Here is a 27392-nt window from a genome sequence, read left to right on the forward strand (position 1 = left end):
TTTGCAAATGAGGCAGGTGGTCCACTCCTGCTTTCTATCCCTCACGTCAGCGTTTATTTAGATACAGTTTCTCACACAGTGTTTATTTAGATACAGTTTCTCACACAGCCTTTATTTAGATACACTTTCTCACACACTTCCAAAGCTGACCTGAAATTCACATTGTAGTATAAGCAGTCCTCAGTGCCTTGGCTATCTGGAACTAATGGCATACCCAACCAGACCTGACTTGATCTTTGACCAATTGTACAGTAACAAAAAACACTGATCTGCATTGAGAGCTACTAAATCTAGCTTAGAATTGGAGTGGGCGGGATGATAAATATATGTGCCTGGACAATTGGGGTATCTACAAAGCTGGGTTTATGATTCGAAGGAAAGGAAATTTGAAGGGAGAATGTCTGTGCCGGGGTGACAGGGTTGAAAACAACCACAGGAAATGGATGCTCCAGCCAGTGAAGTGCAGAGCGCAGAGACGCAGATGCAGGTCCTTTATTCTTCTGGGCGGTCATCTTCCAGAGTCTTTTAAAATGTCCACCCAGCTTATTAGCGCTTTGAAGAAATGAAAGGGAATAGAAGCAAAGCCCCTACCCCACCCCCAAGCAGTTCAGTTCTGAGACAAAGCAGCCCCTTGATAGATGTCAAAGAACAGCAAAAATAGGGTCTCTAGGACTCCAGGAGAACAGCAGGGAGAGCCTAGTGCCAGGACAGATGCCGATCTAAGGCCACTCCTAACGGGTGGGTAGGATTTGAGTAACTGAAGTGGGGTCTGCGCTGAGAGGCAGCTAAAGAGCAGCAAGAATGAGTGTGTGCCTGCACAGGCGTACAGCCCTGGCTGTCAGCTGAGATCTGCTTCCTGCTGCCCCCCAGTGGCTCACTGTACACCCTAGGTGTGCGCTGATGCATACATGTGCCCGGGCATTGCAGGTGAGTGTGGGAAGCCTGGGTACCTGGGACCCCAAGAATCATACCTGGTTATCAACCGAGTTGTTCTCTTCTTGTTTTTCTTCGTCATCGCCAATAACTACAACTCGACCAGACCACTGGAAATCGGGTAAGGAGTCCCTTTAGAACCGCCCACTGATACTTGGAAAGGCTCACGATAAAAACGGGGAGGGGCATGCCCAGCTGTATGGATGGCACAGCATTAGCTCCCTATGGACTCTCGAAAACTTGAAGAAATGTGTTAAAAAGCCAGTAGTCCTAGCATTAGCTCTGATGGAGGCAACTTGTAGAGGTGCAGGGATTCCACGATAAAAAGGGTAGTGTAAGGAAACAACAGACCGTAACTCTGAAAACTGGTAGAGATTTCTTATCTCTGTAGAACGTCTGCAAAAGACCAGATACGGGCAGGTCACAGCGACAGAAGGGTCCCTTTTGAAATCCCTTCTCACCTGATGACCTGGAGCCCTTGTGAGCAGGTCTAGTCTATGGTCATAGGCTCCACCTTCCCGGGGGGAACAGAGCTGGCAGGGAAGCCACAGTTGTACCCTGCTCACACCCCAGTCTCCTCAGCTCTGTGAAGGATGTGGGTGTAAGGCAAGGATTCACCAGGCTAACACCTCTGCTGGACGGTGGTGACGTGTGACTCACATCCGCTTTGCTGTTTTGAGGTTTGAGTCTCGGCTTGGCTTGTGCTTGAGACGCAGGGGACAAAGCAGATGTGCGAGGCTGCTCATCTGGGTTACGTATCAGATAAGATTGGATCTGGATCTGATGGAAAGACAGGAAGTTGGCAGGTTGATTAGAAATGGCTCCCCTTTTTTTCTCTTTCTTTTTTTCTTCCCTCATACATTACATTCAAACTACAGTTTCCCCTCCCCCCACTCCCACTCCTCCCAGTCCTCTTCCCACCTCTCCTCTCCCATAGATCCATTCCTACTTTCCCTTCAATATATATATATATGTATATATATGTATGTATATATATATATATGTACATATATGTACAAACATGGCCTGACAAAGTTACAAACAACAGCCCCTCATATCAAGGCTGGATGGGAAAGGGTCCAAGGAACAGGCAAAAGACTCAGAGGCACTCCTCCACACCTACTGGTAGGAGCTCCATATAACACCAGGCTACATACAACCATAACATGAACAGACGGCCTAGGCCCCACAGATGCAGGTTCTGTGGTCGTCACTGTAGTCACTGTGAGCCCCCATGAGCCCTGCTTAGTCGTCAATTCTATGGGCTGTGTTCTCATGATGCCCTCACCCTCTCTGGCTACTAAAACCTTTCCTCACCCTCTTCCCCAGGGTTCCAGGGGCTCCGCCTACTGTTTGGCCGTGGAATGACCCCTCTTGACAGGCTTCCAGCCCCCTCTGTGGCAGCATTTCATCCTGTGGTAGAACTCTATTGAGGCACAGAGGCACACACCCATAATGTTCACAGACGGCAGGCAGGGAGGGGCAGGAGGATTGTGAGTTTGGAGACAATATGCAATAAATAGTGAGATCCCGCTTCACAAACAAACAAGCCAAAAAGCAAAGAGGGAGGCAAGGTTAAGTTCTGAACCCACGCCTGATCTGGCCCCCGTGAATAGCCAGTTCTGTGCCCTTAGACAAATCACCTCCCTTCCCTGAGCCACAGTTTCAGATCCATAAAAGGGAGTGTGGGATCCCCTTTGATCACTCACTCTGACTCCAAGACCCCTTAGCTTTGGACAAGATTGAAGTGACCCTGAAAGGCCAAATACCTCTTGCTAAGAATGGTTCCCATTGACTCTCCCACTGAGGCAGAGGCTGGGATCATGGCGTCCATGGAAAACAGTGAGAGTCCTCAGGTCACAGGACCTTGGCTCGAATTGACCTGGTCTTCTTCCTTCTTTGGCCTCTTCTCCCAGTAACCTGGAGACCATCATCTCTTTGCCGGGTGGAGAGAGCCTGCAGGGCTTCATACTGGTGACAGTCTTGGTGGAGAAGGCGGCAGTACCTGGCATTAAGGTATCTCCTGACTTCATAGCACCTTCATCTTTAGTCAAGAACTCACCCTGTCCTCTCCCTGTGGTGGTTTTCAAACACAGGCCTCCTCCTACTAGGGTTGACTATGAAGGAAGAGATCTGAGTTCTAGCCTGTGATGTACCCTTTTAGTCTGGAGTGAACCAGTTTCTCCATCTACACACAGGCATCACGCACAGGGTGCAACAGACACCCACTGTGTTAGCTGTCATACTTCATGGTCCTGCAGAAGTTAGATAGATCACAAAAAAAGAGACTGTTTTATGAAAAGACAGATAAAAGCAAATCTGTGCTTGAAGGAGCAGGCAAGCTTCTCCCACAGAAGTGGCAGCTGAGGGAGGGGGGCGGCATTCATTTCTTTCAGGATATCAACTCTGCAGACACACGGAAGAAATAGTCTCTTCCAGATAGCAGGCATCATTGAAAGTTACCCAGATGACCCAGTCCTCAAAATTCATTTTCCCACAGGTTATAGCAGGGGAGGGTATAAGACAATTGACAATGAACCGTGATCACTCGCATCTGACATTTAGATTAATAGAGATTTATGGCTTGAGCCAATGCAGCTCTGTAGTGGAGTGCTAGTGTTGACACAGATGAGGTTGTGAGCCTGGGGCATCTGATGTCTGATGTCACGCCCAGCTGGCCATGCCAGAGTAGAAACGACCGTGATATGGGAAATCCAGAAAGAATGAGAAAACACTAGGATTGAGGCCCTTCTTGTCAGAATTTAAACTCCAGAGATATTCCAGTAGGCTCCTCCCCAGGGATCTGCCTCCTCCGTGGGTTTTAATGAAAAGTTACTTCGCAGAAGCTGAACGTGAGTCTCATTCCTAGGCCCTAGTTCTGGGAGTGGAGGCCATTCGGCAACACAGCCAGGACACCCTGCTAGAGGCCCTGCAGCAGCTGAGACTCTCCATTCAGGACATTACCAGAGCCTTGGCCCAAATGCACGGTAAGATGCTGGAGCAGCGCCTCCAGTGGCCTGGACCTGGGCAGCCCCTACGTGGATGATGGTGGTCCATCTTTCCACAAGATGGCGCTGGTGTTCTACCTTTATTTGGCGTTGAGCACTCCAGTCAGAGACTTTTTTTTATGGGGTAGCTTCCCTTCTTCAGGGTCCAGATATGTCTTTGGTATGCTGAACTTTCGCCGAAGCCTGGGAGATTGGATGGGTCGCAAGGGGATTGTGCATGTCCTTGGGACGGTGTCTGGTCTGCAGGGGCTGCTTTTGTGTGTGGTTCAGAGAGCTTAGCTAGGTGGATTCCCTCTGCTCCCAATCCCCCAAATGGATTTTACCAGATAACCAATCACTGTTTCTCAGAGTCCAACTTCAGCAAGCACCCTGCCTGGGTCTACTCTTTCCCTCAGCATGTAATTCCTTCCCAGGCATGTAGGATCCATAAAAATGCCTTTTGTGGACATCAGAAGTCCACTGCCTTGCAAGCCAAGTCCCCAGCCTTTGCCCAGCATAACATAGTTGTACAAATAAGGTTTGTTGAATGCCTTTTGCAAGTTAAGGTTCTCCACTGAAATATGGTCACAGGACTGTTCATTAGCTCTTACGTAAGAAAGGATTCAGTAAGAGCAGATCGGAAATATAGTCCCCTATATTTTCTTCTAAAGTCTTTTATCTTCTGTACTTAAGTTCTTAATTCATCTATCATTATCGTCTGCATATGCTATGGGGTAGGAAATGAATTCAGTTTCCCTCCTGCAGGTAACACCGACATGGTCTCTTGTCAGATTTTGTTAAAGGAGCGGGTTTTATGCAGTGGCCTCTGCTCTGTTTCCCCTTGGGGGTGTCTCCTTCTGCTCCATGTGCCCTCAGGCTCTGGAACATTCCTCTCCCTCACATTCTTCTTCATGGACCTGCCTGTCTTCATGTGCACTGTAGGGTAGCCTTAGCAGGAGCCATGAAAAGAAAAACAAAAACCAAATCCTCCACTGGGGATTTGCTCAAGCTGTGTCATATATGGATTGTGATATGGTAGCCATGTTATATCATGAAAGGAAAGCAGGCAGAGGGACAAGAAGTGGCATAAAACATGAGCCAGCATTAGCCAGCATTTCCTGATGACCCCTTCATTTGTCACCATTGCTGGGTGGTCTTTCTCTGCCTCATGCTGTGTTAATGCAGGGACCCCTCCCTGGTACAAACCTTCATTGGATAGCCGGTTTCCCCGCGTGTGTGAATGCAGTGGTGTCTGAGTCTGTGCTGTTTTTGTTTTTGTTTTTGTTTTTGTTTTTGTTTTTTCCAGAGCTGAGGACTGAACCCAGGGCCTTGCACTTGCTAGGCAACCACTCTACCACTGAGCTAAATCCCCAACCCGAGTCTGTGTTTTCATACACAGAGTTATGAAAGAGTTAGAAAGAGCTCTCTCTTTCTCTTAAAAATAATCTCCTCTCACATAATATATCCCGATTATAAAAATAAAAAGCCAGATATAGGTACACAAACACTCACACTCTCAGGAATACCACAAAACACAAAACCAGAAACCATATCATATATACAAAAAAACCTGTAGGGTAAAAAAAAAAAAAGTTGTGTGTGTGTGTGTGTGTGTGTGTGTGTGTGTGTGTGTTTGAGAGAGAGGGGAGGGCAGGCAAAGAGAAGAGACAGAGACAAAGAGGTGAGACAAAGAGATAGACAGACAGACAGACAGACAGAGAGGAGAGACAGAGACAAACAGGCGAGACAGAGAGACAGAGACATGAGATAGACCCTGTCTAGCTAGCTGGATAGTTTTATGTCAACTCAACACATACAGGTCATCTACGAGGAAGGAGCCTCAGTTGAGAAGGTGTTTCCATATGATAGGTTGTTCTCAAGCCTGTGGGTATTTTCTCAATTAGTGTTTGATGGGGGAGGGCCCAGCCCATTGTGGGTGGGGCCATCCCTGGGCTGGTGGTCCTGGATTCTGTAAGAAAGCAGGCTGAGCAAAGCCATGAGGAGCAAGCCAGTAAGCAGCACCCCTCCATGGCCTCTGCATCAGCTCTGCCTCCAGGTTCTGCCCCGTTTGCGTCCCGACTTCCTGTGATTAAGAAGTGTGTTGTGGCAGTGGAAGCTGAGCACTGGCTGCTCTTCCAGAGGTCCTGAGTTCAAATCCCAGCAACCACACGGTGGCTCACAACCATCTGTAATGAGATCCGGTGCCCTCTTCTGGTGTGTCTGAAGACAGCAACATTGTACGCATATACATAAAATAAATAAATATTAAAAAATAAATAAATAAAAGCTTTGCTGCCCTAGTTGCTTGGCTCATGTTGGTTTTTCACAGCAATAGTAACCATAACCGGGACAATATATGAAATAAAATAAAAAGTAAAAATAAGATACAGTTTTGAAAATGCAAGGGGGATGGGATTCCGTGCTATGACATTATGAAGACAGGACCTCCAGAGATGCCATGAGTTTGTTTCCTGCTGCAGTCTACTCCTGGGCATGCAGCTTGCCCTAAGAGGTGGGGACCAGGAGGGGCAGCATCGATCGGGATGTAAAATGAATAAGTAATAAATTAATGGGGGAAAAGATTAGCGTATTTTGTTTCCCCAGTAGGACTCCCTCAGAGAAAACCAAGTTTTCATTTTCAAGTAGCTATCACTTGGAGATAGCTTCTGGGTGAGGGATGGGTGTGTGTGTCCACGTCTCCTCTCAGCTGTGGGACCCTGTGAGGTGCAGACCGGTGCAGGCCCTGTGCATGCTGTGACTTTGTAATGCATTGGCCTTGTTGATGGAAAAGGCCTTGTTTTCTTGGTGTTCTTCATTCCCTCTGACTCTCGTGGTTGCTTGAGCACCAAGGGGGAGGAGGGATTTGACGGACACATCAAAGTCCATTTAGAACTGAATACTCCAAGGTTTCTCACTCTTGGAAAATGTGACGTCTGGCTGTGGGTCTCTGTATTTGCTTGCTATGGGCTGCAGGAGGAAGCTTCTCTGACTGATGGCTGAGCAAGGCACGGATCTACGAAAATAGCAGAACACTCATTAAGAGTCATTTCATTGCTTTTTGTTCCTTAAAAATCAATTTTATTTAGCTTCCCCTAGGTCCCTGGGCTATCTAGTGTCAGCTTCTTGGTCACCCAACCAGTTTTGGGCGTGAATTCCATTTCCTGGAACGGGACCTAAGTCAAATCAGATATTGCTGAGAGACTCCCACGAGCTTTGTACAATTGAACTCGCATATCTTGCAGGCAGGATACCATTATAGATCAAAGTGTTTGAAGCTGGCTTTATATATATATTTACAGAGAGCCTCCCTGTGCCAAAGAGGCTAGGAGGGAGGACCGAAGTCCTGTGTTGTCACCAGCTGTGCTTCTCCATGCTCTCTGGCTTGTGTGGCTGCAGTTTTCAACAATGGGGGACTTGTCAGTGTGTTAAGAGCAGCCAATAGTCTTGGCAACAGCCAGGGTTGTTTGGGGGCATGGAGGTATCCCCATGGGACACCTTCAGTCAACAACTCAATTAGATGCAACCCAATCACAGTTCTAGAAGTCTTATTTGGTGACAGGAGATGTGTAAGTAGGGCCCCGTCTCCCCCATTATTTGGCAATTTCAGTTTGGTTTCCTTCATACGTGTATATATTTTAGGATGCTTCTGCTGTGTTAGGTTTCCGTCCTTGCCCTCAAATGGCCTTGAGTTTTAGCTGTCTCTCCCTGTATTCCTTTTCTTTTTTTTTTTTTTTTGCCTGTATTCCTTTTCTCCCTCATCCAGCTCTTCTATCCCCTCCTCACTCTATTCTCTTGTTCTAGTCCCATCTCCCCATCCATCCATAACCGTCTATTCCACTTTTCTTTCCTAGGGAGCTCTATCTCCGTGCCCCTAGCCCAGTCCCTCACTGGATACCTAACCTTTGTGGTTCTACTGATTGTAGCTTGGTTATCATTGCCCTAATAGCTAACGTGCACCCGTAAGTGAATACATACCCGATTTATCTTTCTGGGTTTGGGTTACCTTACTTAGGATGATTTTTTTTCCTAGTTCCATCCATTTACCTGTGAATTTTATTCTTTTTTTAGTGTCTGAGTGATGCCCCATTGCACAAATGCACCCCGTTTTCTTCATTCATGTGTGAGGGGCATCTGGGTTGCTTTCAATTTCTGGATACTACGAATAAAGCAGCAACAGACATGGTTGAGCAAGTGTCCCTGTGGTAGGATGAAATTGAAAACTTTGGGTACATGCCCAAGAGTGGTATAGCTGGATCTTGAGGTAGATCAATATATGATCTGTGCTGTGACAATATTTCTTATGCACCTGGGTCCCTTGTGTTTGATGCATAGATGTTAAGAATTGCAATGTCCTCTTGGAGGATTTTTCCTTTGATGAATATGTAGTGTCCTTCCCTATCTCTTCTGGTTGGTTTTGGTTTGAAGCCTGTTTCGTCAGACATTAAAATGGCCACACCAGCTTGCTTCTTAGGTATTTTGGTTAGAATGTTTTTTTCCCCATTCTTTTTGCACTTAGGTGATGTCTACCTTTGATGTTGAGTTCTGTTTCTTGGATGCAGCAAAAATGTGGATTCTGGTTTTGTTTCTGTTCTGTCAGTTTGTGTTTATTTATTGGGGGATTGAGAGTAATCAATGAACAGTGTTTAATTCCTGTTATTTTATTGTTGTTGTTGTTGTTGTTGTTGTTGTGATGGTGGTAGTATATATGTATGTGCATGTGTCTGTGTATGCATATGCACATGCACATGTACACGTGTGTGTCTGTGTGTTTTCCTTCTTTTGATTTGCTGATCCAGGATTATTTATTCCTTGTGTTTTCTTGGGTGTGGTTAACCTCTTTATACTGGAATTTTCTTTCCAGTGCCTTCCGTAGAGCTGGATTTATAGATTGATATTGCTTAAATTTTGTTTTATCATGGAATATCTTATTTTTTCCATCTATTGATCATTAATTCTGACAACTTTTGTTTCTTTCTTCTGGCAAAGGAGCTCTAATGCAGTACCAAATGAAAGTATTGATTCTTCTTCCATGAATCATTTTTGAAATGTCTACTGAATATATTTTATATTTTCATGTAAATTCTGTTATATCTATCAAAACGAACACTTGGCTTTATCTTTAATTCATTAAGCTGTGTAAAATAGTAAGAACATCCCACTTCTTATGCAAAGGGATTAACAATTTGGAGAAGTGAACACCAATGTCTAGGAGAGGTCCCAGAACACAATGTAGCACACAGGACATAGTGACACTGGTGAAGAGAGGGTGTGAGAGCCCAAACAGAGTGGAATCCATCCTCCCCAAGCATGACTGGTTGGATGCAGCTTGGGGCTAACAGCTCTGTTGACCTGTGGTGACCCCTGGAAAACCCCGTGAGATAGTGGAACTTCTGGATGTCTGGATGTCAGTCATTTCTCTGCCTCTCCTGTGAAAGAGGGGGTAGGGTGTGGTCTCTCTGGTTTCCTTCTCTCAGTTTTCCATATTCTCTTGTACATCCTGTCTATTTAAACTATTTCTTAAAGGATGGTCCTAGTATCTTACTGTTGGTGATGAGGTACAAAAACCTGGTGCACAGTCAACCGAGGGGGCCGGCACATGGAACAGATTAATGGCCCTATGAGGGCCCGTGCCCTCTGCAAGAGAACATTCCATCTGTACTTACTGCTGCCATTCTGGACTCTGCAAAGATCAGATAGGGGTGGGGAGCCCCAGGAAAGCAGCAGGGGCCAGGCACATGGGGCCAATTGCTTTTTTTTTTTTTTTTTTTTTTTGGCCTGTGGTAAAGTTCACATTTGATTGTTTTCCAGATTATGTAGACCCAGAAATATTTTACTCGGTCATCCGGATCTTCCTCTCTGGGTAAGTACAGCTTAACTGGTTTCCTGCCTGGGACCTCTGTACTGTTCTCCAGACGTGTGCGGAGATAGACAGACAGACGCTTCCTAAAGGGAGAAGTATAGCGAGTGACCCAAGCTGGCAAAGTCACCACCCAGGCCCACTCTAGGAGGACAGAACACAAGAACCACCAGAAGGAAAAAGGCTCCAAGGTTGGGAACTTAAGTCTGAAGGGATTGTCTTCAGTCACCAGACTGGGACCATAGATCCTCAGAGAACCCCAATTTGATGACAGGGACAAAAAAAATTTGAAAAGAGAATGGACAGGGGGAAGGAGTGTGGGAAGGAGATGGAATGAAGGGTAGAGGAGAGATAGACTGGAAAGTAATAGCCACAGTTTACCTCTTTGTCCCTTGACCTTTGAGGACATAGCATTCAGGGACCCATCAGAAGACAAAAGTCCAGGCCTTCAATGCCTTGACCTCCTCTCTTTCTGAGTTGTGAGAAATAAAGTTCCATTGTCTAGATTCAGCTTGAAGCATTTTGCTATGCTGGTAGCAGGAACAGTTATTCACTGATCCTGGATACCCTTGTTTTGCTTCACGACTGTACATGTCTGTCTGTCTGCTTGCCTCCCATCCCACCACCCCCATCCAGCATATGTCTTCACCCGCTTATTCCTTCCTTGACATACTCTAACCAGGTTATCGTCTAAGGCACCAATAACAGAACCAACTCATTTTTGAATGTCTGTGTCTTGTTGACTTGGAGGTGCCGGTGATGTTATCAAGAGAAGCATCCAAGCTGTGACTGGACAGAGCAAGAGACAGGCCAAATACTGAATCTATTACTATTACTGCCATGCTAGTGTGTGTGTGTGTGTGTGTGTGTGTGTGTGTGTGTGTGTGTGTGTGTGTGTGTGTGTCTAGAACTGAGATTTTTGCCTCCTTGTACATATCATCAGCCTGAAGCTTTTGTGGCCTGCTAGGGTCGTCCTATGTTGCCCTCCCTGCCACGCCCTTAATTTGACTCCTGACACGGCCATGGCACTTGGCATTTTTCTAGAATTACACATTTTCCTGACTTCTGTCTTGACCAGCACCGGGAAACTGTAGCTGCTTTCAATCAAGTTGGATGAGTTGGGGAAATTCCCACATTAAGGCTAAACTGATCAGTGACTAATCCCATCTGAAAAGTCCTTCTGCCCTGTCCTATAATATGGTGACCAGAACAGCTCTTGGTCTTAAGGAATTCAGTTGGGAATCTTGGGGGACTATTTTTAGAATCCTACCCACGGGTGACTTTTAAAGGAATCACTCTACTTCCTCTTGTCAGAGACTTGATAAGAATGGGAAGAGAACTTGGTTTGCATCAAAATAAGTTCCAGGCAATGACACTTTTTATCTGGTATCTGCCTAAAGGCCATCCCTCCACTTCAAATGCTGAGACTGCTTACTGTGCCGCTCAGTGGCCTAAACAATGTAGCTACAGTTTCAACAGACATCTGGGTTGTTGGGAGTTTCCAGTAGACTTGAATTTAAAATGTCAGCTTCACCACTCTGCATCTATCTTGTGCTTCTCATTAGCTTCTTTAACTTTTATTTAGGAGTGGATGTCATGTGGACATGAGATGTATTCCCTCCAGTTCCCAGCCCATCACAGTTCTCAGAGAGGCCAGGAGTGGGTCCCAGGTTGCTCTGCAGGGAAGCAGTCCTTTCTCCTCCAACTTCCTCTTTCCTTGGCATTGCTAGAATCACACCAGGAGCAAGTCTAAACCTTACCCTAGAGACCGGAAATGGAAATAGCCCCATTCCTTTACAAACAACAGCTCGGCCTGTGAGAGTTGCTCACCTACTTGGGGAAAGAGGCATTTTTGTCTCCCAGTGCTGCCGGGCATGGGATGTGAAAACAGACCTGAGTTCATCATCTGACCTCCGTGCTGGTGTTTCCCGCACCACCGTCAGCATAGCTGGCTTCAGCGAGGGCACGCCAGTAAGTGCTGAAAGGACGTTGCCTGATGGCATTCTTGACTTTTATCATACCTGATAGATTCCTTAAGCTAGCTGGGCTGTTTCGAGCACTGGCTGTGTCATACTGACTGAAATGCTTGTTTCTCATTCATTCATTCATTCATTCATGCATGTATGCATGCATTCATTCATTCATTTTCATTCATTCATCCATTTCATTCATTCACTCACTCATTCATTCATTCAAATAAATCCATTGTGAGGGTCTACCACATGGTAGACACCATTGAATGAGCTGGAAACAGCAGTAAAGAAAAGCAGTCACGTGGTCCTTGTGGAGCCTGAGAGGGGGAGGAGGAGGGAGAGAAGATATTGATGGAGCAAACCCGATCAAAGCAAACATCCTAAAGTATGTGTTACAACAAGAGGCTGCACGAGGCGATGCCAGGTAGGATGCAGGGAACTAGGGAGGGACCACTGGGTGCTGTGGCTCAGGTCTCTTGTTTGTTGATATCTCGAAATACCACATCCCCAGTGATATGTGGACAGATACCCACGGGCAACGGAGTGGGCGTGGAAGAGAATTCCAGTTCTGAGCAAAGGGAACGATTGCTGTGACCTGGAGGAGGGAGCAGGCATGGAGAACAGACCCAGATGTGCACGAGAAGGATGCCTGTCGTTGTGGAAGGCTTCCTTTCTGTGTGTTGTCCGTACACCAGCTGGATCCGGTAGGGTGGTAGAGAACAAGGTTACAGAGAAAGCGTCAGAGGGGGACCCAAAGAGAAGACGCTGAGATGGAGATGGGTGTCAAGCATCTTGAAGATGAGAGAGGAGTGGGAGGGTTCTCATCCTGTGGGTCCTAAGGCAGATCACAGAGCAACGGGAGCATGCGTGTGCCCTTGGCTGCTCTTGACACAGATGGCAGCCTGTGCACTGGTGTGGACCAGGTCTATTATCCACACAGTTGTCACGTCTGCATCATTGCTTCCTCATAGATGTCATTCTCCAATTTCAGTAGCCCCGAACTCCATCCCTTGGGCTGTTCACAGGCCTCTCTGGATCCCAACAAATCCTCAAACAGGTGCAGGAAGCAGGATCCCCTACAACCAGGGGAACTGAGGGTCAGAGAGGCTGTGTAATGTGGCTGAGAAAACAACGGCAGGCATTCTTAGCCTCCAGGGTTGCGAGGACAATAAATAGCCAGTGCTTAGTGAGCGTCTAATAAGTCCCAGGCACCTGGCAAATGGTATTTGAATTGGTTCTTACAATGACCCGTAAGATAAGTATGAATGTCAATGCGAAACATAGCTCTTATCTCAAAGGAGCAGAGTTGGTCCATTCTTCGGCCAAACATTAGTGCCCAGAAACACAGATTCCAGTTGTTCCAAATTAACATGTTACAGTGTGGAAATGGAGGGGCTTTCTTTTTTTTTTTTTTTTTTTTTTTTATTAACTTGAGTATTTCTTATATACATTTCGAGTGTTATTCCCTTTCCCGGTTTCCGGGCAAACATCCCCCTCCCCCCTCCCCTTCCTTATGGGTGTTCCCCTCCCAACCCTCCCCCCATTGCCGCCCTCCCCCCATAGACTAGTTCACTGTGGGTTCAGTCTTAGCAGGACCCAGGGCTTCCCCTTCCACTGGTGCTCTTACTAGGATATTCATTGCTACCTATGGGGTCAGAGTCCAGGGTCAGTCCATGTATAGTCTTTAGGTAGTGGCTTAGTCCCTGGAAGCTCTGGTTGCTTGGCATTGTTGTACTTTTGGGGTCTCGAGCCCCTTCAAGCTCTTCCAGTTCTTTCTCTGATTCCTTCAATAGGGGACCTATTCTCAGTTCAGTGGTTTGCTGCTGGCATTCGCCTCTATATTTGCTGTATTCTGGCTGTGTCTCTCAGGAGCGATCTACATCCGGCTCCTGTCGGTCTGCACTTCTTTGCTTCATCCATCTTGTCTAATTGGGTGGCTGTATATGTATGGGCCACATGTGGGGCAGGCTCTGAATGGGTGTTCCTTCAGTCTCTGTTTTAATCTTTGCCTCTCCCTTCCCTGCCAAGGGTATTCTTTTTCCTCATTTAAAGAAGGAGTGAAGCATTCACATTTTGATCATCCATCTTGAGTTTCGTTTGTTCTAGGGATCTAGGGTAATTCAAGCATTTGGGCTAATAGCCACTTATCAATGAGTGCATACCATGTATGTCTTTCTGTGATTGGGTTAGCTCACTCAGGATGATATTTTCCAGTTCCAACCATTTGCCTACGAATTTCATAAACTCGTTGTTTTTGATAGCTGAGTAATATTCCATTGTGTAGATGTACCACATTTTCTGTATCCATTCCTCTGTTGAAGGGCATCTGGGTTCTTTCCAGCTTCTGGCTATTATAAATAAGGCTGCGATGAACATAGTGGAGCACGTGTCTCTTTTATATGTTGAGGCATCTTTTGGGTATATGCCCAAGAGAGGTATAGCTGGATCATCAGGCAGTTCAATGTCCAATTTTCTGAGGAACCTCCAGACTGATTTCCAGAATGGTTTTACCAGTCTGCAATCCCACCAACAATGGAGGAGTGTTCCTCTTTCTCCACATCCTCGCCAGCATCTGCTGTCACCTGAGTTTTTGATCTTAGCCAATCGCACTGGTGTGAGGTGAAATCTCAGGGTTGTTTTGATTTGCATTTCCCTTATGACTAAAGATGTTGAACATTTCTTTAGGTGTTTCTCAGCCATTCGGCATTCCTCAGCTGTGAATTCTTTGTTTAGCTCTGAACCCCATTTTTTAATAGGGTTATTTGTTTCCCTGCGGTCTAACTTCTTGAGTTCTTTGTATATTTTGGAAATAAGGCCTCTATCTGTTGTAGGATTGGTAAAGATCTTTTCCCAATCTGTTGGTTGCCGTTTTGTCCTAACCACAGTGTCCTTTGCCTTACAGAAGCTTTGCAGTTTTATGAGATCCCATTTGTCGATTCTTGGTCTTAGAGCATAAGCCATTGGTGTTTTGTTCAGGAAATTTTTTCCAGTGCCCATGTGTTCCAGATGCTTCCCTAGTTTTTCTTCTATTAGTTTGAGTGTGTCTGGTTTGATGTGGAGGTCCTTGATCCACTTGGACTTAAGCTTTGTACAGGGTGATAAGGATGGATCGATCTGCATTCTTCTACATGTTGCCATGGAGGGGCTTTCATAGTTCAAGGACAAAGCAAGTCACCATTCAAGGGATTTTTCGAGAACACTGGTGGGGGCCCCGGGCAGGCATTTTCAGCCAAACAGGGGGAACTCTGTAAGTAGTTGCATGCGGATGATGAATGAAAGCATTTTCAGCTTCAAGGTGGTGGGAGCCTATTGTCTACCAGGTCAGTGCATTCCAAACTGTCACAAAGGTATTGGGTCAGGCAGGAGGCAGTTAAAGATAGCTCAATGTTGTTGGGCTCTGCATCTTCAAATGTTCCAAGTCTCCACAATCAGTCAGTCAGCTTTGTAGAAACTTTAACATAGGCATGGCCTCCCCCACTACACACCCTCCCTACAGCCGGAACTTCAGTTTGTACTAACACTACTCAGACTCAGTCGAGGGAGCCAAGGCTCTGAGAGGTTCAATGTGCTAACCCAGGGCTAATGGCCAGTGCCGAGCAAAGCTGAGCTTAAATTCTGTATCTGCCCAGAATAGAGACCTTGTCCCATAGCCTGCGTGATCTTCTTTTCTTCCTGTGTATCCTCTCTTTCTCTTTCTTATGCCGTCCCTCTTTTCTGAATATGACTCCCCAATTGGTTACCATTGCAATTCATGGAATGGTTGGCTTCAAACAGTCACCAAATCTGGCAACCTAGCTCCTTGTTGCGTTTGCAGAGTCTGGGGAAGGTCTAGGATGCAGGCAGGGGAGTTACCCTGAATGCAGACTTTGATTGACAGGAAATAGCTGTGTAAACCTGCCACTTATCCTGTCACCCAGGGGCTGGTTTGCTCGTTGGCAAAAGAGGTCAGTGTGCTTCTCGGTGACAGTAGACATCTATGGGATAAAGACAAATGGAGCAGCAACTTAGGAATGCAGTGTGTGTGTGTGTGTGTGTGTGTGTGTGTGTGTGTGTGTGTGTGTGTGTTAGTCCTGTAATGCTGGGGATCTAGGAATTAGCTCAAGTCTTTGCTTCTTTGGGAAAGAAGGTAAAAATTGCCAGGCCCTATCTACTGCCAAATAGCCAGGGTGAGAGTGAGTGTGTGGTCGTTCATAAGGGGTAAACCCTTCAGGTGTCTGTATGGTATGCTGTGCTCTGCTAGGCTTCAGCTAACAGGTCAAGATGAAGACAAGCCATGGGGGGCAGACGAACAGAAGAGAGAGAGGCAGAAAATGAGAGACAGAGGATGGTGAGGGGGAGGCACGGAAAGGTCACACGTGAGCAGGAGCCCCAGGCTTTCTTTTCCCAGCCTCCCATAGGCTCTGGTGCCCACGACATTGGTTACACCACTGTTCTCCTTCATCATGCTTGTCATCACTGCTGTTACAAACCACTTGATGACAGTTCTCATGGAGCATTAAAAGCCAATCACCAGTTTAACGCTGCGAACGTGTCCAAGAGTTACGGGGGAATAACTGTTAAGTGCCTGTGTGTGCTTGTGTGTAATTGGGGATCTGTACTTGTGGGGTTTTGAGTGCCGGGCTATAGTGTTCATGATAAGCAGAGGGCGTGGGGTCTTGTTCAGAGCCTTTAAATTGTCCTGTCAATGGTGGTGATGTCACCCGTGCACGCCTGGGATAGAACTGTTTAAATCATTGTAAGACCAACACGTAAAGTTCCTACCCTTGCTTCTCTGGAAGAATCCTTTAAGTGGAGCAGAGAAAGACTCCACCAGGGCATGATGTAAAGATAAAGTCAATCTAATATGTCCTTCGGTACTCTGGCAAGCATTGTCCCCATTTTTATTTCTTCTTCCTCTTCCTCTTCCTCCTCTTCCTCCTCCTCTTCTGCTCCTCCTCCTCCTCCTCTTCCTCCTCCTCCCCTCTTCCTTCTCCTTCTCCTCTTCCCTTACTCCCCTTCTCTTCCTCCTTCCCCCTCCCCCTCCTCCTCATCACTGTCATCATCGTCGTCATCGTCGTCATCATCATCATCGTCATCATCATCATCATCATCATCATCATCATCATCATCATCATCATCATTTTTGCCCCTGTCTAGGTGGAAGGACAACCCAGTCATGCCCGTGGGGCTGGTCTATGAGGGTGTTTCCACAGAGCCTCTGAAGTACTCTGGCGGAAGTGCAGCCCAGAGCTCCGTGCTTCACGCCTTTGATGAGTTCCTGGGCATTCAGCATTGCAAGGAAAGTGGTGAGCATCCGTCCCATCTCACCTATGCTCTGACGGGACAGTTAGGCAGAATGGGGAGCCATCTTTAGCAACCGATTAAAACAGGTATAAATGAAGATGTCCTGAAGTTTACACTTGCCTAAACCAGCAGGAGGCTGTGCACATGTGGCTTCTCTTACATCGTGTTAGTCAGTAACATGGAATCAGACCTCATCAGGGTCTTGGGTTCACTTCCAAGTCTTAAAGCATTGCTGTGACCTGGGCTGTTCACTGTCGTGTTGGCTTAGGTCTTTTATGTGTGGATTCCCCGTTCTACAAAGAGGTGGTAATGTCAAGTCCAAGGGCTAGGACCTTGTGCTGCCCAGTCGGAAGCAGCAAGAAATAGGCCTGAAAACTGCTAAAGCATTTCCCAGGACCTGGCGAAACTTCCCCCTGGTTCCATGTGGACCAGAAGAGGGAGCCCATCACTTGGAAACCTTTGAAAAGAGTTGTTATTGATTTTCCTGGCAGCATAGAGCTATGGCCTTAATGGCTACAAAAGATATTTATTGCTACCAAACTTTAACTTGGACCAGAAGCGAAATGAACCAAAACTCTCCGGCAGGAGCCTGTTTTGATTTTAGTCACTGATTCTCAACAACCAACCAAACAAACACAAAACAAACAACAAGAACAAGAAGAAACAACCCAAACAACATCAGTGAAAGGTGTAATGTTTTTACAGAAAACACTGAGTTTTCAGTGTTTTGCTTCTCTAGGTTTTTACTAAAATACCTGTCTTCTTAAGGTGCATGGTAACTTCCGTTTCCTGGCTGCCCCTCCCCCCCCCCCCCCCAGCTATAAGCATCTAGCAAACAGAATTCACCGGGGTGTTCTGCCAGTCAGCGTAAGGGTTTGTGTGTACGCTCACAGACGTGCCTCAGTCCTCAGCAGGAAACACCACATCATGCACACTGACTAGGAGATTTCTGTCCAACTTTATTATCTGAGAGATGCTTGCTTCTTTTTCTCCCCTGCATCTCCTGTCAACATCCAGAAATGTACATTTTGAGCATTTGACAGCTACAACAAAAGCCCGTCTAGGCTGAGGGAGAGAGCCCCATCAAGCATTTCTGGTACCTGAGTGTTTGGAACAGCGGGCAGACCCTCCTGAATGTCTCCCCTGAGCTAAGGTATTACTCCCGGCTGCTTTCTTTCAGTTGACTTTCTACACAGAATGAGGGACTACATGCCGCCTTCCCATAAGGCCTTCCTGGAGGACCTCCACTCAGCCCCTTCACTGAGAGACTACATACTGGACTCTGGCCCTGGGGGCTGCCTGATGGCCTATAACCAGTGTGTGGAGGCCCTGGGAGAGCTGCGCAGTTACCACATCAACATGGTGGCCAGATACATTATTTCCGCTGCCAGCAAGGCCAGGAGCAGGATGCTGACTCGTCTCTCACCCCATGCCTTGGAAGACAGGGGCACTGGAGGCACTGCTGTGCTGAGCTTCTTGAAGAGTGTCAGGGAGAAGACCATGGAGGCCATCCTGTGTCCTGGCGCTTAGCAGTCACGTCCTGCATCCTAGTGCTTAGCTGTTCTCACCCTGCATCCTGGAACTTAGCTGTTCTCATCCTGCATCCTAGTGCTTACCTGTTCTTACCCTGCATCCTGGAACTTAGCTGTTCTCATCCTGCATCCTAATGCTTAGCTGTTCTCATCCTGCATCCTAGTGCTTAGCTGTTCTCATCCTGCATCCTAGTGCTTACCTGTTCTCATCCTGCATCCTAGTGCTTAGCTGTTCTCATCCTGCATCCTAGTGCTTAGCTGTTCTCATCCTGCATCCTAGTGCTTAGCTGTTCTCATCCTGCATCCTAGTGCTTAGCTGTTCTCATCCTGCATCCTAGTGCTTAGCTGTTCTCATCCTGCATCCTAGTGCTTAGCTGTTCTCATCCTGCATCCTAATGCTTAGCTTCTCATCCTGCATCCTAGAACTTCACTGTTCTCATCCTGCATCCTTGTGCTTAGCTGTTCTCATCCTGCATCCTGGAACTTTGCTGTTCTCATCCTGCATCCTAGTGCTTAGCTGTTCTCATCCTGCATCCTTGTGCTTAGCTGTTCTCATCCTGCATCCTTGTGCTTAGCTGTTCTCATCCTGCATCCTTGTGCTTAGCATCCTGTGGGAGCCAGAACCAGGGTCTCTGCTTAGACTCAAGCATAGTTTTGCCACAAAGAACACCATGTCCTTTGTTAGTAAACTGTGACTCCCACCCCAACCCTACCCCAGCCAGTTTGCTTGCTAGGAACCTTTCTGCCCTGCCCAATCCCCCTGCCTCACAGCAGAGAGCTGCCACCGTGTCTTCATTCTGTGGGCAAGTCAGAGATACCCAAGCTCAATCTAAAAAGAATCAAGTTGCTTTTGGACGTGTCACTGGTTCTTCTCCCAGACCTCTTCCCTTCCTCCCTCCCTGCCTCTTCTCTCCGGGCCTCAAACTGTGATCCCCCTGCCTCACCCTTCAGAGCTTATGTGTATGCGCCATGTGTGAGTAGCTTGGTATGAAGCTTTGTTTCTTTTGTTTTGCCTTCCTGGAGGTTACACCCAACGCTCTGCACACGTTGGCCAATTGCTCCACCATACGCTTCCTGCTCTCTGTGTCCCTGGCTTTGAGAGAAAGTCTCGATGAGTCACTTAGGCTGGAGCTGTACAGGGGTGAGACACTGAGCCATGCTGCTGCTGCTGCTGCTGTTGGTGATGACGATGATGATGATGACAACGACGACGACGACGATGATGATAATGACGATGATGATGACGACGACGATGATGATAATGACAATGTGGCCACAATGATGACAGAGATGGTATTGACGGCTGTCTCTTTCTTTTTGTTTATTTTTGGTATTTTTTGTTTTGTTTTTTGAGACAGTATCTTACTATCCTTCAGCCCAGGTTGCCTTGAACTACTTGAGCCTCCCGAGTGCTTGTATTACACACATGCAACCACCATGGCCGGCTCTAGATTCTTTCAGTTCACCAAGGCCCTACTGTGCTCTTGTCCGTGACCTGGGCCAGCCTTCTCCTCCCTGCCCAGGTTGGATTCAGCACAGGGTGGGGAGGAGGGGTCAGATGCTCAGTGGAGATTTGTGAGGTGAGGTTGCTCTCCATGCAGACCTGGAAGTCACCAGCATGGGAGCGACCGGCTACTGACTTGGAACCGATGTGACTCCCCCACAGGGTGTAGACATCGCCAATTCTATTTTAATTCTCTCTGCTCTATTTTTAGGACTGTGTTTTTCTTTCCCCCTGGTGACACTGGAAATTTGTATGTGAAAAATGCTTTAATTGACCCCTTGAAAGCAAGAGAGCCAAACCAGAATAAATAGTAAGCCCACATGTTTAGGATAAAAATAAATGTGGCTTTTTATATTGGACAGTTCTAGCTCAAAGCCTTTTCCTACCTGGCTGCAGAAAACCCCAGCCTCACCAGTTTAAAGTAAATTCCAACCGTTGTTGCTTCCCCACTCTGCAAACGCATGTGTGTACACACACACACACACACACACACACACACACACACACACACACACACACACACCTGCAGTGGGCACTAGTCTCACGGTCCTGTCTAGGAGTATAGCATCAGTGAGGGCATCTGCTTGTTGCCTGGCCTCTTCCAAATGTTTGTCTCCCGTGTGGAGCCAGGTAAGGTGGACTTAGCAAGCCAGTTCATCCTACCCAGAAAGCCTTTCAGCCCCATAGCCCTGTCGTTCCACTGTCCCTGTGACCATAATGCAACATGACACTGGCTTAGGTTCTTTGCTTTTACAGCCTGGGGGAGAGAGGAGTCGAACTCCAAAAGAGAACTCAGCCAGGTCCTGCACCAAGGCCTCAGGACTCTTCCTGTCTTGGGTCCTCTGGGCTCCATCTGGCATATGGGGGGAGGGGTACACATGACCAGGCTAAGGGCTTCTCAGAGACCCAGTATCGCGTTCCTCTATCGATACTGTCACTGGTCCTCTTTCTGGTGTAGGTTCAACAGTGTCCCCCAGGAGATTAGAACACGGCAGAAAATCTTCCCTCTCTACCTGGTGTCCTTGTCTCCTGTTGAAGTCTGTTTCACACCACAGCATAAGGGCAGAGGTGTGCCTACGTGTTTCAATTCTTCTCTGGGATGAACCATATGTGTGAGGGTCCAGAAAGGGTCTGGAGTGAAGCCCATTTGCCTCCATGCCCCTGCCCCTGCCCCTTGCTTCTCTCAAAGAGTGGGACCTTCGAGATAAGACCTGGCTTCCAATGCTGCTGCTTCTCAGTGTTTGAAACAATATGGCTTTCAAACCACCCCAGAAGGCAGCGGATCCTCGACTTCTTGTTTATTATCAAGTGAAGCTATGCAGTCTGGGGTAGCTCTAAGAGAAGAGATACACCTTGGGACAAAGTTTGTTATAAAGTGGGGCTTAGGCACATTTCTCGCGTGTGTTCCTCATTTGGGGGTGTTGGGAGGCAGACAATAGCAAGGGTGTGGTTTGATACGGCCGACTGACGCGTCTGGAGTCCCTTCAGCTCATGCCCCGTGCTGTACTGGCAGGCACGCTGTTGAGCCTTTTGAAGTCATGATTCCACCACTGCAGAAGTGCGGTGTCTTTACTGCTGTATGAAGCTGAGACAATGCTCTTTGGCCTTAGTACTGCTATCCCGGACACCCCAACGCATAGCTTGGTGCCCTGTGGGGAGTGGACATCACCCTCTTGTGGTTGTGGGGTGGCCCAGGAGTTGCTGCCACCCATATTGCCGAGCATAAGGAGAGAAGACCCAGCGGCGGCATGCTGCCAGGCAAAGCAAGAGTAGCATTCAGAGTGTGCTTTCTAGCGGCTGTATGCACTCGCACTACGGTGAGAACAAACGTCCTAATGTCTGCATGGGGAGGAAGTCGACCAGGGGGTGCTTAAGAGCCTGCTGTCCCAAAGCTAAGGGGTCTTGGAGTCAGAGTGAGTGATCAAAGGGGGTCTCGGTTTTCTTGCCACTCAGACAAAGTAAGACTGGGTATCTGTCTCCCCGTGTCGGGCAAAGAGGAATGATGTATGTTTGAACAAGCAGCCCCGTGGAGTAGACCTAGGACTATTCTCAAAATCTCATAGACACTTGGCTAGTGACAAGGAAGGCCTTCGACTCTGAGTAAATAATATCATCCAGGTGCATGCACTCCTGTAATCCCAGCACTCAGCAGGCAGAGACAGGAGGATCGGGGAGTTCAAGGCCAGTCTAGTATACATGCGACATTGTCTCAAAAATTGAAACTGAGAGGAGGGCAAGAAAGGAGAAAGGAGAGAGAGGGAGAGAAGGGAGGAGGAAGGGAGGGAGGGGGAGAGAAATGGAGGAGGGATATGGGAAGCAGGGGGAGAGGGTTTACAGCCTAGGCCTGTCTTGAACAGAATCCTACTTTGTCCCTCAGTGTGACAGGATTGAAAAGGTTGTTCCAGGTTTGAAAAAGTGGCCCAGGTAAAGCAAGGGCCACTCAGAGACCACAGAGCCTCTGTAAATGCAGATTCTGGGGACATTGCATGGGTGGCGAGAGGGGTGAGTATCTTGCTATGCAGAAGCTTGCCAGGTGTGCTTTGTCAGTAGTAAGCCTGGTAGGAAAGGAGGGAACAGGTTAGATGCCCTTTGTAATGAGCAGTAGCGGATGGGTGGTCCTTGTCACACGTGAGGAGATGAGTTCTCGGGGCAGACAGGGTCCCATCCAGGCCTCCTACAATAGGGCGTTTGCTTGCAAAAGACAGAGTTTCACTGAGAATACAGAGATTGCCAAGTCAGTCCGGGCGAGCAATCTAGACCAGACCCTGTGATCTCAGGTTTGAGTTGTTCCCGTGATGAGAAAGAGGAGGCTGCTTCTTCAGCCGCAGCCGATGGTGGACTCGAGCACGCCTCGACATTTCGCGTGCTGCGGGATCCATCCACATCCAGATGAAACCGGATAGGAGGGACTAGATCCACATCCAGACCAAGGGACTTCCACACGTGTTCCCGTGAGAACATGATTTCCAGACAATACATCATCTTATCAGGGGCTCAGTGGAGATGAAGCTGTGTTTTCTTTCTGCCTTAGGGAGTTTGTACAGAAGGTTTCCATAGAAAGTCTGTACCTAGTTGATCGTCAGCTTATGCCTACATACAGATCTCTCCTTCAAGGGCTTTATGAAAAAAACCACTGTTTGTTTTATGGGTCTTGTGTTTATTAACTAGGATTTTCTATAAGATTGAAACAGTGTAAATCATATTTATATATAGCAAAGGAAGGGGGAGAGATGGAGAGAGGGAAAACGGGGGGAGGAGAGAGAGATTGAAATAGTGTAAATCATATTTATATATAGCAAAGGAGGGGGGAGGGATGGAGAGAGGGAGAAGAAGGGGGAAGAGAGAGAGACAGAGAGAGAGAGACAGAGAGAGAGACAGAGAGAGAGAGACAGAGAGAGACAGAGACAGAAAGACAGACAGAGAAACGAAAGGAAAAGGAGACAGAGAGACAGACAAGCCTGCAAGTTTGAAGCCTGCACAGCTAAGTCTAAAATCTGATGTTGCACCTCAAGTTCAAAGGTCATCACCTGGACAGTCTCCTAGGGCATCTCTGCCTCAGAAGTCACTGTTTGTTCTGTAAGACCCTCCCTGAGTGGAAGAGGCCCGCCCACATTAAGGAAGGAAATTTGCTTTCCTTCAAGTCCATTACCTTAAATATTAATCTCATCCAAAGAGAACCCAGAAGCACAGACACAAGAGAATGCTAAGCTGGAGTTTTACCTGGCATAACTGCCCTTTAGAGGGTGAAAAGGGGCAAGTTAAGGCTGTGCATTCTGCACACCATTTGGGAAGAGCCCTCCTTTCAAATGGATGGAGAAGAGTTAAGACATGGTGCTCACCGAGATCTCAGGAAGGAAGGTTGGGGGCTGCGTGGAAACTCTTGATGGAAAGTTGGGGACATCACTCAGGCAAACCTGATACAGTTTACAACCAAAGTCTCCCCGTGCCAGCTGAGCCATGTGAAACTGTTAAACTTGATTATGTCCTCTTTTGTTTGTGTGTGTAGTGTGCCCGTTTGTCTGTATGTGAGCCGTATGAGGGCTGGTGATCAGAGGCCGTGAGAGGACTTCAGATCCCTGGAGTAGGAGTTTACAGTTCCTGAGCCACCCAGTGAGGGTGCCTGGAACCAAACTCGGGTCTTCTGCTAGAGCAACGGGTGCTCCTGGTTGTTGAGCCATCTCTCCATCCCTCCTTCCCCTCTGCCTCTGTTCGTTGTTTTTAACTCATTAAAACTCTTGCAGACACCAGGGCATCAAGCACTCTAGGCAAATGCTAGGCTGCATCCCAGCCCTGAGCATACAGTCTCTTAACAAATGTATAAACTTTGTTTCCTGAGGATTCTGATGAAGGGTGAATTCTCATCTGTGGGGGCGGGGCTAGCCCTCAAAGGTCAAAGCTGTTTGCACGAGACCCTCTTAGCTCAAGTTGCCTCTGTCACCAATGTAGGAAGCAGAAAGACATTGGTTCCTTTCAAGGTTGTGTTGTGTACTTGGGTACAGGTAGAGTTAATTTTGGTTATTTTTAAGAAGAGCAGTAAAGACTTGATATGCTTTTAATAGCCAAACAGCAAAACCATTAAAGTCATAAAGCTAAGGTGCACGACACTGCTCAGCTGCTCTAGTCTGCCTCGACTCCTGGACTGGCCTTCCAGAGGGGCACGCAGCATCCTCACCTTTCTCAGTGCGAAGTGAAGGCAGCGAGTTCAAATCGAGGCCCAAACGAGCGTCCTCTGGTTCATTTGACAATCGTCGTCCATTGTTTCCAAATAAGGATTAAATTAAAGACCCCCCAGAAAGAAAGAGGGGAAGGGAGAGAGAAAGGGAAGAACAAGGAAGCATGGGAGGAAGGAGGGAGGAAGAAAGGGGAAGGGAGGAAGAAAGGAGGAAAAGGAAAGAGGAAGAAAGGGGGAAGAAGGAAGAAAGAAAAAGGGAAAGGGGAGGGGGAAGGATTTCAACATTTTATTCCAGATCTGAGCCAATGTTTAGACCTGAGATAAAATGTTTGGTACCTGCTTGTCAACTATTGCTTCCAGACAGTGAACCTGCCTTTTCTCCTACACAGATGTTGTATTTGCTTTGCTAATGGAGGAGACACTCGTCTCTTCCCCTGCTCACTTAACAGTAAAGTTAGTAGAGAAGTCGGTTTTACTGCTTTCTGAGAGCAATTGCTATTTAGTGCCTGCAGTTTAGCATCTGCGGCCTAAAGAACATTAAAAACTGATTTCTTGAGCGTAAGCATCATCAAAAAAAATAAATGAATGAATTTTTCTTTTTGCAAAGTCATTTGGTTTATAAAGTCACAAATCTTTGGGGCTGTGTGCTTTTGTGGCAGCTGCAGAACCAGTACGCCAATCCTATCCCACGTTTCCTCTAGTCGTTCACGTGGCTCTATCCCTCTTACAGATAGGTAGGTACCTGTGGGCCATCTGACTGCTCTGTGAGAAAACATGTGTGGAGCTTGAGTCACCTCTCTTCCTCGCTGGGCTGCAATCCTCTCACTGGGCTACCCGGCTTTGTAACCGTGAAATGTATGTAGACTTTATGTGCCACTCTGACCCCAAGCCTAACCAGCATTAGAGATGGCAGTGGCTTTTGATTGTGCCAGGAGTCTTGAACCGAAGACTTTCCCTTAGAGCCAACGAGGCACACAGTCTTTCTACTCCAAAATTACTTATTAATTATACACATACATGTCACTTTATCATCTACGCATGTGACTTCCCAAACACAAATACTTCTATTTGTATCTCTTCTGCCAATTAACACAGACAGTAGTCATTAACAGTGTGACTAATCAAAGATACAGATAGAATACACATGCACCTGCTTGCTGGCATTTCAGTCACTTAACCACAGAGGGAAGATCTGGAAAAGGTAACCACCACATTCGCAATGTGAACCATGAACTTCACTGCATCTCAATGCAGCACAGAGGGGAACCCTCTGTCAGAGTGGAAGGCCAGGACCACCCTGCACAACAGTGACAAGCTGTAGTCATCTCCCTCAGGGGGCAATGCATGGACCACTGCTGGGTACCACAAGTCAACACCAATGCGGTTGGGAAGGATGACAAGGACCTTGCAGGTGGATAATACATACAATATTCCCTGGGCACTTTTAACCCTCCTTTTAAGGCTGTAGACTCTTTAACCCTTTGCAGTAAAAAATCTTAGGGCATTAGCATGCTGACAAAAGAAAAACCCAATAAACTGGCTTGGATACCTAATTGTCTGGAGAGCCCATGGTACCCCACACCCACCAGTTTCTAGGTTGTGCTCATAGAAGATTGGAATTCTTGGCTAGAATGGTATCAAGCTCCTGAACTTTACAGTCCACTTCCTGGGTTCATTCCTGACTGTGCAGTTTGTATTGATCCAGTGAGTGTGGGGGGAGGGTCAACGAGGCGGCCCCTGCACTCAACAAAACAGAGCAGAGTAGAGCGGATGCTGAGCCAGGACCAACTGTATCTGTGTCTCCTGCTGGGCACGGAGTCTGAGGAAGTCAGGACTGTAACTCAGTGCAGAGACCTTGCACGCGCCAAGCAAGGATCCTCCCACTGAGCCACAGCCCTGCCCTGTGAACTGTCTTTCGTCTCACTCCTGTTGCTACCTTTTCTGCTATTTTGTGTTGGTGAAGATCAAGCAACTAGGGAGACAGCTAGTGGCTAAGGGCACTTGCTATGTAAGGATGAGGTTGTGGCTTTGAATCTCAAGTACCCGTGAAATGGCTGGGAGTGTGTGTGTGTGTGTGTGTGTGTGTGTGTGTGTGTGTGTGTAAAACAGAGACAGACAAACAGAGAGGGAGAGGGAAAGAGAAGGAGGGAGGGAGGGAAATAGAAGGAGGGAGGGAGGGAGAGAGAGAGAGAGAGAGAGAGAGAGAGAGAGAGAGAGAGAGAGAGAGAGAGAATGAATCCCAGAATGGCAGGGTGGAGACAAGATCTCTAGAACTTGCCCCAGCAGGCCAATGAGATTGTCTCAATGCAATATGCAGGCTGACAGAGGACACTCATAGTCCTCCCACAGCCTCTCCATGGACACACATAGATATATACACCCTCCTCTCCCACATAAACCTTAAGAAATACACACAGAACCACAGTCATGCTAAGCAGAAACTGAGCCAACTCCCAGCGTATAATCTGAGAATATTAATTTGAATGTGGACTTGGGGTCATGGTGAAAGTCACATAACTTGCTGAAATAATTTGCTACGCTGCTGATTTGTAACGGTGTAGAATTTGTAGGCCAACATCCCTTTGCACTCTGACCCCAAGCCTAAACCAACATTAGAGAGATGGGACTGGCTTTCCAGTGTTTAGTTTTTG

At 47.3% G+C, this 27392-nt stretch overlaps 2 protein-coding genes across 1 annotated transcript in view; both read left to right on the top strand.

Moving 5' to 3' along the window:
• The window catches only part of Ido2 (indoleamine 2,3-dioxygenase 2), a 40242-nt gene extending 19814 nt beyond the window's left edge, over positions 1–20428 (top strand). The window contains 6 exon segments of the mRNA NM_001419674.1: positions 1040–1054; positions 2850–2949; positions 3803–3920; positions 9729–9780; positions 16887–17035; positions 18214–20428. Coding sequence (NP_001406603.1) covers positions 1040–1054; positions 2850–2949; positions 3803–3920; positions 9729–9780; positions 16887–17035; positions 18214–18563 — 784 coding nt within the window. The 3' untranslated portion in view covers positions 18564–20428.
• Positions 1–27392, top strand: part of Erich1 (glutamate-rich 1) — a gene marked incomplete at its 5' end in the record, with an annotated part of 52793804 nt that overhangs the window by 44656724 nt on the left and 8109688 nt on the right.

The sequence above is a fragment of the Rattus norvegicus genome, chromosome 16 (assembly GCF_021556685.1).
Source record: "Rattus norvegicus strain SHRSP/BbbUtx chromosome 16, alternate assembly SHRSP_T2T, whole genome shotgun sequence".
Lineage (NCBI taxonomy): Eukaryota > Metazoa > Chordata > Mammalia > Rodentia > Muridae > Rattus > Rattus norvegicus.